Raw genomic sequence first — 16,342 nt, 5'->3', positions numbered from 1 at the left:
AGAGACTCTTAGACGAGGTCATGTGCCAGCAGAGACCCAAATGAAGAAAAGGATCCATCTGGTCATCAGGAGGCAGGAATTCTAGTCCAAGGATGAGGGGAACTCTGAAAGGCAGCCCAGCTGTGTGGAGAGAGGCTGTGTGTGGGGGTGAGATAAGTGCAGGAGGGTGGATGGGGATGAAGTGTTGTAGACCCTTGGTGGTATCCACTTCAGGCCATGATAAGGATCCTGGATTGATTTTAGGTCTTCTGGAAAGCCAGTGAAATGTTTTGTGCAGATGAGAAAAATGTGATTAGATTTATATTTTTAAGAGTCCAATTGGGTAGAAGACTGGACTGTTGGGGTACAAGCATGGAAGCTGGGGGAGAGCTGTCCAGGCAAGAGAGATGATCAGATTGGAATTCAGCAAGAGAAATTATGAGCAATGTCACTGGTAGAAAAATCTAGAAACTGAGCCTGAGAAGCTAGAATTTGGGACATGGTGGGACACTGGGGAATGCAATGAGGAGGCCAACCGATGGGGAAAGGAAGAGGCTGATGAGTGGTGATGTCCCACGTATTAGATTCCTGGGGCCACCATAACAAAGGACCATAAACTGTGTTGGTCAACACAACAGAAATGTATTGTTTTCTAGCTCAGGAAGCCAGAAGTATGAAATCAAAATATTGGCAGGGCCAAAAACGCCTCTGAAAGCTGAAGGGGAGAAGCCTGCTTTGCCTCCTCTGCCTGGGCTTGTAGCTGCATCTCTCCAGTCTCTGGCTCTGTCATCACAGACCTTCTCTTTGTTGAACCACACCAATCGTATTGGAGTAAGGGCTACCCTAGTGACCCCATCTTCAACTGGTTACATCTACAAAGACTCTATAGCCAAATAAGGGTGCATTCTAAGGTATTGGGGGTTAGAATTTCAACATATAAGGGAATGTGATTTCACTGATAACATCTCTCAACAACCACAAGCAAGAAAAGAACAAAAAGACCTGTAGTCACCAGATATACACACGGTAATACATATGTGTGTGTATATGCATACACCCTTCACTCTAGGATTGCTCCTCTGCCTCCAGCCAGAGTTTATTCTCTCTCTCTCTCTCTCTCTTTTTTTGTGGCATCATCACCAGCTTAGTTCCCTGTTGTCCTAATCTAAAACAGATTACAAGAATCAGTTACATGGGGGAAGGGGACCAGTGATGGCAGCTGTAAGGGGGGATGGTTACCAGACAGGGGTGAGAAGACAAAAACCTGCACAAAGAAGGCAGTGGGCCAGGGGTTAATTCTTGGAGCTATTCAGAGCCTCATGTCCGTTGTTGTTTGGTTTTGCACCTAGGAAGAAATTAAAAAGAAAAAAAAGGATTCTGGGACTACGAAAGACTATCCCAAGTCCTGGCTGGTCAAGGCTCTCTTCAAAACCTTCTATGTCACCCTCCTGCAATCGTTCCTGCTAAAGCTAGTTCATGACCTCTTCATGTTTCTGAATCCTCAGCTGCTGAAGTGAGTCCCGGGCCTCCCATGCCTCTTTCCTCTTTGCACCTGGTGTATACAGCAGAGGCTTAGGATTACATTTATTATTTCTAAATGCTCATAAATTTTTTTCACCTTGCAGCACTGTGTTCATGAAAAGCACAGGGCAGTTTTCTAGGTCTAAGAGGAGATGTCCATTAGCCTTCTTCTTTCCTACATCCCTCCACTCAAAGGATGACAGACACTTCTTAGAGCCTCTTTCTTGTCCCATATTCCTGCTGTGAGCTGAGCCATGCCCAGGAACTGGGCAGCAGTTCTAGGAGGTCTACCTAGTGTCTGTAACCACATCCTCCACATCACAGTATGGGGAGGGCAGAGGTTCAGGTTAATCACAAGTGATTACGGTCTGTGGGGATCTTTGGGATGAATTGCCCTCCCAGGGAAGTCTTTCTAACTAGGCTGGATATGCATTCTAAGTCCTTTTCAGGAACTAATTAACCTTTTCCACAAAGTTCTTTCACCAGGGGTTGGGGGAAGACATTGCAACAGCAGCTTTGGAGAGCATTTCTTTCATTGTACCTTCTAACAGCCCGCGTCATCCCTTAGCTCTTGCTGCCCATTTCCAAGCAAAAATAAGGTCTCCCAGAGGCATTGGGTGGTTCTGATCACCTCTGTTACCTACAGGGTAAGGGTTGGGTAGCTGGCTGTTCCTCGGCAGAGTGAGGAGCACCACTTACTTGGTCTTGCTCTGGCAGATTGCTGATCTCCTTCGCAAATGACCGTGACACATACCTGTGGAAGGGCTACCTCTATTCAATCCTCTTATTTGCTGTGGCCCTCATGCAGTCTCTCTGCCTTCAGAGGTACTTTCAGCTGTGCTTCATGCTTGGTGCAAATGTACGGACAACCATCTTGGCATCTGTGTACAAGAAGGTAAGAGGACTATGTCAGTATCACCAAAGATAGTACCCTTTCAAATGTGAGCATTTATTCCAAGATTAGAGGAAAATCTGTTGGAAATGATAATTGACTTCAATACATGATTTTGACTAACCACACAGCCTTCCTAGAGCTTTCTTTGGAAATCAAAATATGAAAAATGTGAACTTAGGTATAGGGTGTGTGCATGTGTGTGTGTATTGGGGGGAGGGTGCAATCCAGGGAAAAGTTGGCAAGTCATTCTGCTGCCAGGACCTTCCTTTCAGCTTCAAAGACTTACATACCTCTTCCTGCCTCTTGAGACCAGGTAAGAATGGCTTGAGAAAGAATGTGAAATCAGAAAAGAAGCTGGCAAAGGGCAGACTCTCAAAACCACCAAAATTCAAACCAAATATTAGATGATACTGTACTCAGAAGACCTGGTGCATTCACCTGTTACCATTTTTCCATGGCCTGGAATGTTCGTGGGCCAGGCCTCCATCTCCACACGCAACTCCTCTTTCTAGTCTTTTGTGGCTGACCAGCCCCTCCCCTAGCTGACTCCTTTTTTCAACATGCAAATACATTTGCTGTGGCCACTGAGTTCTGCAGATGTGACAACTTTTCCAGTCTCTCAAGATGAATTTTTTGGTCTTCCCTCTGATGTCTTGTTTTATGGTTTCCCTTTATGGCTTTTAACTGTGTTTCCTTTATATCCTAGATACCAAGGCAAAGTCTCATTCTGTCCCTTAAGAAAGGGACATCAATTATATCTCAAATTTTTAATAAATTAAATGGAAGAAAAATTAAAATAGAATAGAGTGATGATAAGCCTGAGGAGCAAATTCACACAGGAGGGGTAGGACTTTTTATAGGAAGAATATCACCCAGTTGTCCTTTCTTCCTCTTTTCCTTCCACCGCTGCAGCATGCCCACTGTCCTGTCCTGTCTGGCACATTTCCTGGTTTTCTCCCTTGCTTTCCCCTCCAAAACACCAGTCTTTGTCCCTGAGTAAATGTTGACTCATCAGTAACAGAGAGGTCACCCAATTACCTTTAGATCAAAAGGCTGGTCAAGACCTTTGAACTCTAAGCTTCTCTCACACTGGAATTTGTCTTCTCCCAAATTAATTTTTAAGCCTCTTATTCCTTCTGGAGATAATTGGATTTCTGCCTGTTTGCAGGATATGAGGTCACTAACAGCTTCCGCAATCATTTCTACCAACTTACACTTTCACAATTGTGATGGTTCACTCACATTATTTTCATTCTAAATACATTCTAGGCTTTACAATCATTATAGTCCATAGAGTTTGCATTATAGTCCATAGAACCTTTGCTGGGGCCTTCCTTTAAATAGCTGTTGCCTCTGAAAAGGAATTTAAAAATGAGTAATTTTGTATGTCTAAGCAATGCTTCATTTATAAAATGTTATGAAACATTTTTCACATGCATTATCAATTCACAGCCCTGTGAATGAAGTCTATTATGCCTATTTTGTAGAGAAGTAAGACTTAGATCATTTTAATGCCTACAGTCACATAGGCTGAACATGCCTCCAGACAAAGGCTATTAGTACTAAGTCAATAACTCTTCAACCTTGTAGGTTTATTGAGAAAAGAATAGTCATTAATTTGATATTACTATTAGATATTACTTCTTTTGTTGTTACTGCTTTTCTATACTAAAGGGGAGGCATAGGTTTCCTCTAGAACCTTGGTGGCCTAACATGTTAGGAAATTTCCCTCTTTTTACTGCACAACCAAGGATTCTTTTATGTTTTTATTTTTTATTTTTAAAGATTTTATTTATTGATACATGCAAGAACTGGGGTACAGGCCAGAGTTGTGGGGGGTGAGAGAGTTCACCGGGAACAGAGTGGGGAACAGAACAGACAGATCAACTGAAATACACTGCTGAGGGGAGCAGCGGGCGAGGCAGGAGAGGTCTGCTGTGCCATGTGGGTTTCTCCCTGCCTGGGGATCAAACTCATGCTGCAGTGGCTGTGGCGAGCTTCATAGGTTGCGTCTTAACCCCTTGCGCCACCAGAGAGGTCCTGGTATGTTTTTAAAAAGAGTGTATTTGTGCATTAACATGACACTAGTGCTGCTAGGAAGAGGAGAGGTGGGTGTCTTGGGCCACTGTCTTTGTGAGAATTAGAATAAGGGTGTCTTTCTTCTGGGGGAATGCAATCTACTCCAATGGTAGATGCAATCTATTCCAACAGTAGGCACAGTGCAGGCTGCTTTCCGTGCCCCTTTCCAAATCCCTCGGCTGAGGCATTTGTGTAAGGCATTATTGTCAGTGACACATCTGTGGATATCAGTCTTGTGATCTCTCTAACATGAGAACTAAAGACCCACACTACAAGATTCAGGCATCTAAATATTGACTACAAACTCCTGATAATAAACAAGTCATTTTACTTCAGGTGCATGGAGCCTGCAGCTTTCCTATCCATTTTATTTTATTTTATTTATTTATTTTTTTTTAATTTTTTCTAGAGGCATGTCTTATTTATTTATTTATTTATTATTTGTTTGTTTGTTTGGTTTATACATGCACTGGGTACAGTCAGAAACGCGGGAGGGTGAGAGAATTCACCAGAACCAGAGCGGGGAGCAGAGCAGGCAGAAGGACCGAAGTACACTGCTGAGGGGAGCAGTGGGCAGCAGGAGAGGTCTACGCGCCATGTGGGACCCTCCTCCGGTGGCCGGGGAGTAGCCGGGGATCGAACTGGCGCCGCAGAGGCCGCGGGCAGCTTCGCAACCCAGCGCTCAACCGCTGCGCCACCGGGGAGGCCCTCCTATCCATTTTAAATCTCTGTCTTTGTGGGGAACCTCCTCATAAGAGTATGACTCCAAAATAACATTGTTGCATCAAAAGTCTGCAAGGCCAAGATCAATGCACACTTTCCCCTTCATCCTTCCTTCTTCAGTATTTGATCTCTGCTGCATGCCACATAGTCAGTAGTGAAATGGACAGATGTAGACCCTGTCTGCCAGAGTTTACATCTGGTAGAGAAATAGAACAACTAGACAGTTACAGTTTACTGTGACGAGCACAATGGTGGACACAGGATGTTATGGGAATATACAAAACGGTTATTTCACCCAGCTTGAACTCAGGGATGTCCTCTTCTAGCTAAGCTGACACTAAAGCATAAATAAGAGTTTTCTGTTTGAAGAGGTGTATATGTATGGTTGAGCAAGGAGAGTATAACAGGAAAGAGTCATCAAGGATGAGAAAACACTGCAAGATTTAGGGCCAAGGAGGCCCAGTTTCTGGGAGAATTTGTGCCCATGTAGAATCCATCCTTCTCCTGTGTTCTCACTTCCTGAGTTTCCCTTTTTACCCCCCAGTATCCTTGGCCTTGTCTTTTTCTTTAGGCACTGACCCTCTCCAACCAGGCCAGGAGGCAGTACACCATTGGAGAGACAGTGAACTTGATGTCTGTGGATGCCCAGAAGCTCATGGATGTGACCGGCTACCTCCACTTATTATGGTCAAATGTTCTGCAAATCACCTTATCCATCTACTTCTTATGGACAGAGTTGGGACCCTCAGTGTTAGCAGGAGTTGGGATTATGGTGCTTCTAATCCCAATTAATGGCGTACTTGTCGCCAAGAATAGGGCTATTCAGGTAAAAAAAGGAGTGTCACCTGGGGATGGGTATATATAAACCTTCTTCAAAGTCTAAAGTCTTTTGATTGCTCTATTTTCTCTTTTTTAAAAGATTTGTTTGTTTGTTTGTTTATTTATTTATTTATGCATAGAAGAACTGGGATGTAGACCAGAGGTACAGGGAGGTGAGAGGATTCACCAGAGACAGAGTAGGGAACAGAACAAGCAGATTTCTATTCTAACTCTTGATGGGAGTTTGGGCAAGACAAAGTTGGTGGAAGAATTTTCACCATTCCAGCTGAAGTTGGCTTTCTCTCCCCATCCATCTTCTGACTGCTCTTAGGGTTTATATGATCTATCTTCATTCATGTTAGAGGGAAAAGCCTAATTGGAGAGGGAGAGACCTGCAGATAGTTATCTGCACCCTGCTCTGCTGGGCTGCTCTTAGAACAGTGATTATTGGCCCATTTTTCCCATCATAACAACACAAAACAACCAAGTGGAGCAGTCACATGAGTGACCCAAACATTAAGCCTAAATTCTGGCATTCAGTCCTGCTACATGTGGAATCCTTAGCTCTGCCAGAAACCATAGGCAGGGTGAGTGATGAGTGAGGTTGATGATATATGTGATTTGCTCATTTACTCATATTGTATTTATTTACAATTATTTTTTAAATGTTTATTGCACATCCTGCTTTTCTGGGAACATAGCAGAAAATTAGATAAGACTCTTCTGTCATGGATCTTACATATTACTTGAGGAGCAAAGTCAGGACATAAACGAAAGCAAAGAAGAAAAACATAAGGTCATGATAAATTCTTGCAGAGAATTAAAGAGGGTGATGTGATAGTGAGTACTGGGTGGTTGTTCTAGATTATGTGGTCAACAAAGGCCTCTGTGAGGAGGGAACATTTTAACTGAGCTGAGAACACAAGCCTGACAGTGAAGGAACGAGCCCTTGACAGGGTGGGGGAAGAGCAACCTGGGAAGAAGGCACAGCCAGGCCACTGTGGGGGAAGAAATGAGCTTGGCAAGTTTAAGGATCAGAAAGGAGGTGGGAGGCAGGACTGGGTGGGCAGAGGAGAGGGGGAAGAGGCATCCCATCACTGGGTTCTTTAAGAGACAGCACAAGTGCCGCAACAACACAGCCCAAGTCTAGACCCTCTCACATGGAAATGTGTTTTGTTTTTGTTTTGCTTTTTCCTGGCAGGTAAAAAATATGAAGAATAAAGACAAACGTTTAAAGATCATGAATGAGGTTCTCAATGGAATTAAGGTGAGAAGCCAAGCTTGGGTGGGCCTCTGTGTGCAGATAATGGCAGGCTGTGTCTTGACCTGACTGGGCCTGGGTGAGGTCGTGGATTTCTGCTTCTGGGCCTGTGGTTTGTTCCTCGGCTCCTGATTTTCTGGAACTGCATAAAGAAGAATTATCTTTAATCAACTAGGTCACCCTAAAATAAAGTGTGTACAAATAGCTTGCTTCTTTCTCTCTGTTTACCAGCTTTCAAAATAATGCATTTCATTCTCCAAATGTGGCCAATAAGTTCTTTCTAATATATATTTATATCTCAATCTCATATATATATCATATATATCATATTATATATAATAGGTATTAGATATATATATCTAACATATATGTGTGTATGTTATTTTGAAATCATGGATTTTTTTTTTAAAGATTTATTTATTTATACAAGCACTGGGTATAGTCAGAAGCGCGGGAGGGTAAGATTTCACCAGGGCCAGAGCGGGAAGCAGAACAGGTAGACTTGATGAAATACATTGCTGAGGGGAGCAACGGGAGGGCAGGAGAGGTCTGCATGCCATGTGGGACCCTTGCTGGCAGCCGGGGATCGAACCGGCACTGCAGAGGCTGTGGGCAGCTTCGCAGCCCAGCGCTCAACCGCTGCGCCACCAGGGGAGGCCCGTGAATTCATGGATTTTAACATGACTGTAAGCTTCTTGAAAATAAGACAGGTGCCCCTTTTAACTCCCTGATAATTGCTCCACATAGAATTCTGATATGCCTGTTCTGCTAATGTGGCAAAATAAAAAGATAGATCTGGTTTTCAGGCTCAGCTCTAACTATTTGCTAGTTCAGTAACTTTAGGCAAGTTATTTAGCATTCTCAGCTTTTATTTTTTCATTTTGCTAAAATGGATATACAAAAGCAGAGAATGAACTCTCCCTGGTTTGTGCAGAACTTTCCCAGCTTAGGTCTGAAAGTCCTGAGTCCTGGGCAAGCCTTTAGTCTCCAGCAATCTGAGACCACTGGCCACACTAATATTAAACGGGTTAAGATAGTGTATGTAAAACACTTCATACATAGTAGGTGGCTAACTATTATATGCTACCTTTCTGTAATCACACTTTGTATTCCTGATATTCACCCCCTAAATTTTGGGGACCATACCCCATTGGGTGGGTGAGATGCCTCAGGGTAGCAGTATGAGCTGTGCAAGCTGTACTCTTCTCTATCCTATCAGATCCTGAAATATTTTGCCTGGGAACCATCATTCAAAACACAAGTCCACAACATTCGGAAGAAAGAGCTCAAGAACCTGCTGAGATTTGGTCAGATGCAAGCTGTGATGATGTTTCTCTTATACTTAACTCCCGTCCTGGTGAGTGACAGGAGTCATGGGCTGGTTCGGCTTCCTGAAGAGGAAGGTCTCTTCTAGATGGACTCCCGGCATCTCTAAGCCTGACCCCCAAATCCTGGAAACTCTGCCCCCCTCTTCAACTCCCCAAGCTGCTATTCCTACCTTGTGCTCTCCACTCTAGTTTTGCCCCCAGGTATAATTTGTTGTACAAATTGTACAGCCCAGTCGCTCTGTACAGCCCAGAGTGACTTTTCAGGACATTCAGTGTGAGTGTGGCATCCATGAGTAAGAGAGCTTCTATCTTTGGGTGAAAGCAGGGTGGATCTAGTGGAGGGAACATTGATATAGGAGCCAGGAGACCTGAGCTCTGGTCCCAGCAGTACCATTTATTGACCTTGTGACCTTGGGCAAGATATTTCCTTCTCCTCTGGGCTCAGTTTTCTCATCATTAACTTGAAGTTGTTGTAATAATCACAAAGGCTCCCTCAACTCTGATGTATTGTGTTCCTGAGAATGAGAGGACAGCAGCTTGAGCCCTTTCAGCAAAAAATTGCTCATGTCTTTGCTTTTCCAGGTGTCTGTGACCACATTTTCAGTGTATGTCCTGATGGACAGCAATAACGTCTTGGACGCAGAGAAGGCCTTCACATCCATCACCCTCTTCAACATTCTGCGTTTCCCCCTGAGCATGCTTCCTATGGTAATCACGTCCTTGATCCAGGTAGGTAGCAACTCTCACTGCCAGCTGACTCATGCCTTGGATTCCAGAACAACTGGCCTATCAGATCTCATTTCTAGTTTCTGCTGGTGAACTCTCAGTTAGGGGATTTGTTTGGTCTCTGGAGAATAACAGCTTAAACTAGCAAAATCTCACTTTCTGTGAGCTCCAGTTTATCTGTTAAGTGAGGATGATCATACCAATCTCTTCTATCTCACAGGGAGGCAAAGCTGATGAAAGTATTTGCTGAGATTATGATGATTAACCCCAGTACTTGGAATGTTACTAAACCATATTTTCCCTGACATTTCCCAAGATGCTTGAGGTTTTTATATAGCTTCAGAGAAATAGAGCACAAAGGGAGAAAAAAAAAAACCCTCTTTTTTCATGAAGCTTTGTGGTAGCAAAACTATGCAGTTTGGAAGACTCATGGTGTCAGAAGATGAGTTTAGAGTTCAGGAAGCCTTGGATGGGCCAGAGGGAGTGTCTGAGGCCTGAAAACTGAGCACAGTCGTGCTGAGGGGACCCAGTTACAGGCCTCAGGAGGAAGATCCAGGGCAGGTGGCCAACTGATGAGGCAGCTATGCTGACAGAGTACGGTGATTTGCATCTGCATTCGTCCCAGGGTGGCCGACTTCAGACAGCTCAGACCAAAGGAAGAACCGGGGTTCAGGAGAAGGCCTCCCTGCCCGGGAAGCTGTTAGGAAAGGCTGAGTGACTTGACTGGTAAAGAAATAACATCCTCTTTTTAGATTCAAACCATTTTCACAAAGATAACAAAGGTAAGGCCAACAAAGGTGTCAGCTCCCCGTGTTACAAGGTAATGAGGACCAAGCAAAAACGGTAGACAACGATGTAGCACCGGCAGTGGGCACTCTGTTTCTGGGAACAGATCCGCACAGCAGCTCAGTAGTCTTACAGCCTGCAGTTCTACTCTAAGCAAGGACAAGGCCAAAAGCCCAATACTTGCGCAAAACCCAGGTGGCACTGAAAAGATGCTGTAACAGCCTCCCTGGAAGATAGGGAGGCAGGGGAGAAATGGCCCTGTTAAAGCAGTAGGAAATCCTCCCAGTCCTTATGTCCAGGAGGACCGCGGCGTCTGCCAAAACTAAGGCCAGCTGGATTGCGTGGCCTCTGTGCAGGTGTGCTAGGTCCCTGTGGTGCCATGACCACTTCCTCTACCAAGGGCCCCAGCAGTTACTTGGCCAGGACACTGGATGGGTCGTCAAGGTGTGGACTCAGTTAAAGAATAGCATGCCGGGGATCCAGCTTCCTGAACCAGAGAGAAGTTAGGCTTTTGTCTTAGAGAAAGACAGGAGATGGTTTCTGAACCTAGATCCAAAGATTGGAGAGACAGCAATAGAGTTGGCCCCCACCCCGAGTTTTCTGAGGGGCTAAAGCAGAGCATCTTAATTTCCATCTGACCAGAGTGGGATGGCTCCCAGGGCTGAGGGGAGGCCCTGTCTGTGGTCAGGTTGGGACAGAACAGCCATGAAAAATGGCAAATTATGGGCAAGAAGCCAGGTGGGTTCACTATGTGTGTCCATATCAAAGGCTGATAATAAAGTCAAAATCCTCTTTTTGTTTGTGCTTTTTATGGAATGTTTACTTTTCAGCAACTTTGTGTCATCTCTAGGCCAGTGTTTCTGTAGAACGGTTAGAGAAGTACTTGGGAGGGGATGAATTGGACACATCTGCCATTCGGCGTGACTGCCATTCTGGTGAGTGAATTTGGAAGCTGCTTCCCAAAGTTACTGACAGTGCTGCACCAAACCTTTAATGTCCAAGAGCTCAGCAGCATCAGACTGATTGGAAGGGAGAGCTAGGAGATTTATCATCAACCTATATTTGCATAATAAGCATACTGTTTTTACTGAAGTTGAGTTTTCACTTAGAAGAGATTGCTAAATGAGCTGGATAGACAGCTATTTTGTGGGTAAGCAGGGAATCCTGCAAAGGCTCTAGAAAGAAGAAGCCAGGATGAAGCCAAACATGTAGAATTGGGAAGGCTGGCTGGAGTGAAAGAATATGCAGATTCTGGAGGTTCAAGGTTTGGGGGAATCCACAGCCAGAGGAGCTGTAGGATCTGGAATCTGGGGAAGGAGTGGTTGGGTTTATAAGGGAGAAAGAATTTATACGGGGGCACTAGGCAACAGAGGGACTGGAAATATACTCAGAGAGACTATAAGACAGGAATCCAGGCTGCCAACAGGTTTGGGATTCCTGAGTCAAAAATGACTTCCCAGGCAGGCAACTTCTGCTGTCACCCTAGGAGCTTTTGATTGCCTTTTGTTAGCACAGGAGCCAGCACCTGACAGAAGGTGTCTTGGGATCTGCTAGGTTGTGTAGGGGGACACAGGAGATCTAAGAAAGGGCAGACAGACAAATGGGGACCTAGATCTGACTAAAAGAGGGGCCTTTTCTGAACAGACAAAGCTGTGCAGTTTTCCGAGGCCTCCTTTTCCTGGGACCTGGATTCAGAAGCCACAATTCGAGAGTGAGTTGCCTCCTTCCCATCCTCATGTTACTTCAATCCTCTTTGTCAGTCCTATTGTTGGGAAATTTCTTGTGACAGATAATGCATGGGAAAATGCACTGTGTGTACAAGTTCAGTTAGATACTATGCAGATTAAAACCCTGGAGGAATGAGCTGCTGGCAGAGATCCTGAGCCTCTGCCCATAACTGTCTGCCACCTGCTTTCCTGCCCTGGAATTATGCACTTGTAGCAGAGAGGCCAGAAAGACATTTGTTGTCCAGATTGAGAATGGAAGTAGTGCAGAGTTGGCAGTGGCCTAGGTCTCTGGATGTGATGGGTCTCTGGATGTGGGAAAAGATATACACTAGAAGGTGAAGTCAATTTAAGTTCATTTCTATAAATGAACTTAATAATTTAAGAATAATAATTAAGAATCTTGGGATCTGGCTTCTTTCTCCAGAATAGACAAGAGCTAGCTGCCTTTTTAAGATTCAACTTCAGATCTGAAATTTTATGTATACGTAGCCCATTCCTACATCACACTCTCTAGACTACTGGCTCTGCCCTAAGTCAACCCCTTCTTCTTGTGCCGCTGAATTTAATAGTACACCCAGCTTATCCCCTGGACACAGCAGCCACTGCACACCAGGGACCTGAGCAGACTAGATCTTTCTTCACAACCAAGCCCACCGTGTAGTCTCCTTGCTGCACAGGGACTTTCCACCCTTCTCTCCTGTTCCTACAGTCTTTAGCAAGGATTCTGGAGCCTTCCCCAGGATGTATCCCCAGGGGCAGAGACCCATCCTTTAAGCCCTCCCAGCCTGAAAGCCTCCCTTTGTAGAGAATATAAGACACAGCTCCCTGTGTTCTAGTATAAGCTGGTAGGAGTTCATCTTGATGGGCAAGTTCAGAGAGACTGTAAACAAGTCCCTGTTGCTCCTAATGTTCCAGAAACTCAAATAATAGGGCAAGCACATAGAATTTCCAGGAGTTTAACCCAGTATAAATCCCTCCACAGCCAGACACTGCCAGGTCTCCGGGGGAAAGGGACAGTAAATCTGTGCTTTCAGCAAGTGCTCCTTCAAATGGCTAATTCTCCGTGACTAGCCAAATTTAGGAAATGTGACTGTAGTCAATCCCGTTAATTTAGATATGTGAGTCCAGAGGAAATACCCTTCCAGGATCACACAGCCCAGCAGTGGCCAAGTTAGAACTTAAACACAGGTCTCAGGCTCTTACTGGGGTCTTGTTCAATGGTAGCACATTGATTCTAAGAGAATTTTTCCAGTAGAACATGACACCTGGCACAATATTTCTAGGTAAATTATATATATTAGGGCTTACTCTAATATTACAGAGTTAAAAACTAATAATAATCATTAAATAAGTACTTTGGAATCTTGCCTATCCAGGACAAGTTTTCTAACCTTGAGTGAAAATCTTCTAATGCCAGATTTCCCATGAGAGTCCGAGAAGTGACTTGAGTTATTCTGAACAGCTCCCTTCATCTCCTTCAAACACATTTCTCTCTTCCAGCGTGAACCTGGATGTTATGCCAGGCCAGCTGGTGGCTGTGATGGGCACTGTAGGCTCTGGGAAATCCTCCTTGATGTCAGCCATTCTGGGAGAAATGGAAAATATCCATGGTCACATCACTGTTAAGGTAAGTGGGAATGCCAAGGAGGGGACTTCTGGCACTCAAGTGTGGGTTCCTTAGTGCTACTTTCTAATTTGGGAAAAGGCACTGAGGACTTGACTGATAGATACTGCTATAATGTTGCTGTAGGTCAAGTCTTGGAGACATCTGGTAGACCTGTACACTATAGATTCTTTGCTTCACCAACATATATACTCAGATTATGGGGGTGGAATCTAAGGATCTGAATTTTTAATAAGATCCTTAGGTAATTCTCATATGTATATTAAGGTTTGAAAATTTGAATAAAGATATCTTTCTTTTTTTTTTTAAAGATTTATTTATTTATACAAGAACCGGGGTATAGGCCAGATGTGTGGGAGGATGAGAGGCTTCACTAGAGACAGAGCGGGGAACAGAACAGGCAGACTGACGAAATACACTGCTGAGGGGAGCAGCAGGAGAGACAGGAGAGGTCTGCTGTGCCATGTGGGACCCTTGCCTGCCAGCCTGCATCAAACTGGCGCTGCAGAGGCTGTGGACAGCTTCACAGCACGGCGCTCAACCACCTGTGCCACCATGGGAAACCCTAAAGATATCTTTCTATAGGCATTTCTACTCTATTTCAGTGCCTCTGGAAACCTCACATTCTATAAAATTACTCAAAAACAGCAGGGAGAAAGAGTTGGGTTAGATTGTTAAAAATATAGGATATTGTAATCAAGGTACCAACAAAAACAATAACAATAAAAACTAGTGCTATAAAATCTCCACTGGCGGGCCTCCCCAGTGGTGCAGCGGGTTGAGTGCAGCGCTGTGAAGCTGTCCACACCCTCTGCAGTGCGGGTTCGATTCCTGACAGCCCAGGGAGATTCCCACATTGCATGGCAGAACTCTCCTGTTGCGCAACTGCTCCCCTCAGCAATGTATTTCGGTCTTCTGCCTGTTCTGCTCCCCACTCTGTCTCTGGTGAATCCTCTCACCCTCCCGCGCCTCTGGCCTGTACCCCAGCTCTTGTATAAAAATAAATAGATCTTTAAAAAAAAAACTCTTTAAAAAAATAAAAAATAAATAAAATCTCCACTGGCAATTGCAACTAGCCTCACAACCAGACCTGGGCCTCCCACCTCCCTCTTTGAGAGCTTGGTCTTTGAGGGTACTTATTTCAAATATAAAAATTTGATATATAGACATCATCATCAATTAAGATTTTTTTTTTTCACAGAGTGAAATGTTTTTGTGGCATCTTCATCAGCACTCAGCTACTGCTGAGAGTTAAATTTAAGGAAAATTATAGGTAATTTGAATTATTTAACAAGTTACTAAATGCACCAAAAAGAGGCATGTCTATAGATTCTTAACTTTTTTCCTTAAGTACCTCATATATTGCTAAACCTTCCTTTTTAATTATGAGAAAACTTGCTCCTGATGGCTTTGCATTAACATGCTTGGGTAAATTTTAAGAACCAACACTTCTTCCACATTATACTGACATCATGCTCTGATTTACCAATCACTAATGAGCTAATTTGCATGAAATGAACATACTGTATAGCACAGCAGACTCTACAGTTTTAATTGTCTCTTCACTCCTTTTAGGAAGTTCTTTCTTGTTGACTCATAACTAAGTTCTTCCTCAAACACAGGCATTTGTCAGGCCCCATCTCTCTTTGGACATGGTCTGCTTCCTTCATCAGCCTGGCATCCAAATTCCAGTCTCTCGATTCCTGCTTCCTACAGTGTCCTCTATGCCACCTCCCACCACACACCCCCTTTTAAGTGTTACTCTCTACTGATCCTAGCAAATTCAGTGGGGTCTGACCCAAACCCCATTCTAGAAGCAGCTTGTACATCCTTCAACTTTCAGCATCACGGCTGGAAAGTGATAGCTGAAAAAAAAGGCGGGGGGGGGTGGAAATGCTTTACTTGGTAAGTAGGATATTTAATCTCTCTCCCTGGCTGAAGCAATAAATATAAGCACTGTTATAGATATCAGAGACTCAGTTGGTCTGACACACATTTCTTCAAATCTAAGTTCCATGTGTCCTCTTCTAAGTCCTTTCTCCTGCACCCCTTTCTTCAACCGTGCAATTCTGAAGATACAATTTTCATACACTCTGATCTTTTCCCATATAGGGCACAATAGCCTATGTTCCACAGCAGTCCTGGATCCAGAATGGCACCATAAAAGACAATATCCTTTTTGGATCAGAGTTGGATGAAAAAAGATACCAGCAAGTTCTAGAGGCCTGTGCCCTCCTCCCAGACTTAGAAGTGCTGCCAGGAGGAGATCTGGCTGAAATTGGAGAAAAGGTACTTGGACAAGGACCTTGAGGGATGAAGAAATAGCGAAGGAAACAGTGCAGATGGTGACAAAGTACATGGGATAATAATTGGCCAATTTCAGTGGTCATGTTGGGAACAAATGGTAGAAAACATGAGTTTGCACAATATTTTGGGCAGATAATCCAGGTATTTAAAATTTTTACCTGGGAACAAACATAGGAATTATGTAATCTGGGGGAAAGATGAGAGAGTAAGTAACTCTTAGCAACTGACCCAAGGCTGACCTCACAGGTGGAGGGCAGGGGCGGGATCAGAGCTCGATGACCTCTTATTTCTGTATATTAGTGAGGAACGAGTGAGCTTCTAATAATCTACTTTGAACATTTAGAAATTCACTGTAAATTATCTTCTCATTTTATTAAACACATTCCTTAAAAATAGATTTTAATGACTGTATTATGTCCATTATATGGATAAGACATAATTTGTTTAGAAATCCCTGATTACTACATATTTAGGCTGTTTTCATCCTCTCTCTCCATTACTAAAAATGAATACAGTAGTCTTTGGAGTATAAGAGTTTTGTTAGAAGATTAGTGAAAATACAGATCC

The 16,342-nt window shown here is 43.9% G+C and overlaps 1 protein-coding gene across 1 annotated transcript in view; it reads left to right on the top strand.

Annotated features, from left to right (window-relative positions):
* Window positions 1–16,342, top strand: part of ABCC2 (ATP binding cassette subfamily C member 2) — a 48,531-nt gene that overhangs the window by 13,580 nt on the left and 18,609 nt on the right. Inside the window, exons 8-17 of the mRNA XM_037496489.2 lie at window positions 1,329–1,492; window positions 2,218–2,395; window positions 5,769–6,023; window positions 7,218–7,283; window positions 8,497–8,634; window positions 9,188–9,334; window positions 10,968–11,052; window positions 11,762–11,828; window positions 13,345–13,471; window positions 15,581–15,757. Coding sequence (XP_037352386.1) covers window positions 1,329–1,492; window positions 2,218–2,395; window positions 5,769–6,023; window positions 7,218–7,283; window positions 8,497–8,634; window positions 9,188–9,334; window positions 10,968–11,052; window positions 11,762–11,828; window positions 13,345–13,471; window positions 15,581–15,757 — 1,404 coding nt within the window. The remainder of the gene's footprint in view (window positions 1–1,328; window positions 1,493–2,217; window positions 2,396–5,768; window positions 6,024–7,217; window positions 7,284–8,496; window positions 8,635–9,187; window positions 9,335–10,967; window positions 11,053–11,761; window positions 11,829–13,344; window positions 13,472–15,580; window positions 15,758–16,342) is intronic.

Source organism: Talpa occidentalis, unplaced genomic scaffold (assembly GCF_014898055.3).
Source record: "Talpa occidentalis isolate TD23 unplaced genomic scaffold, MPIMG_talOcc4v2.1 talOcc4.8, whole genome shotgun sequence".
Taxonomy (NCBI): Eukaryota; Metazoa; Chordata; class Mammalia; order Eulipotyphla; family Talpidae; genus Talpa; species Talpa occidentalis.
The sequence above is the reverse complement of the archived record's forward strand: the minus strand, read 5'-3'. Positions and strand labels throughout refer to the sequence as shown.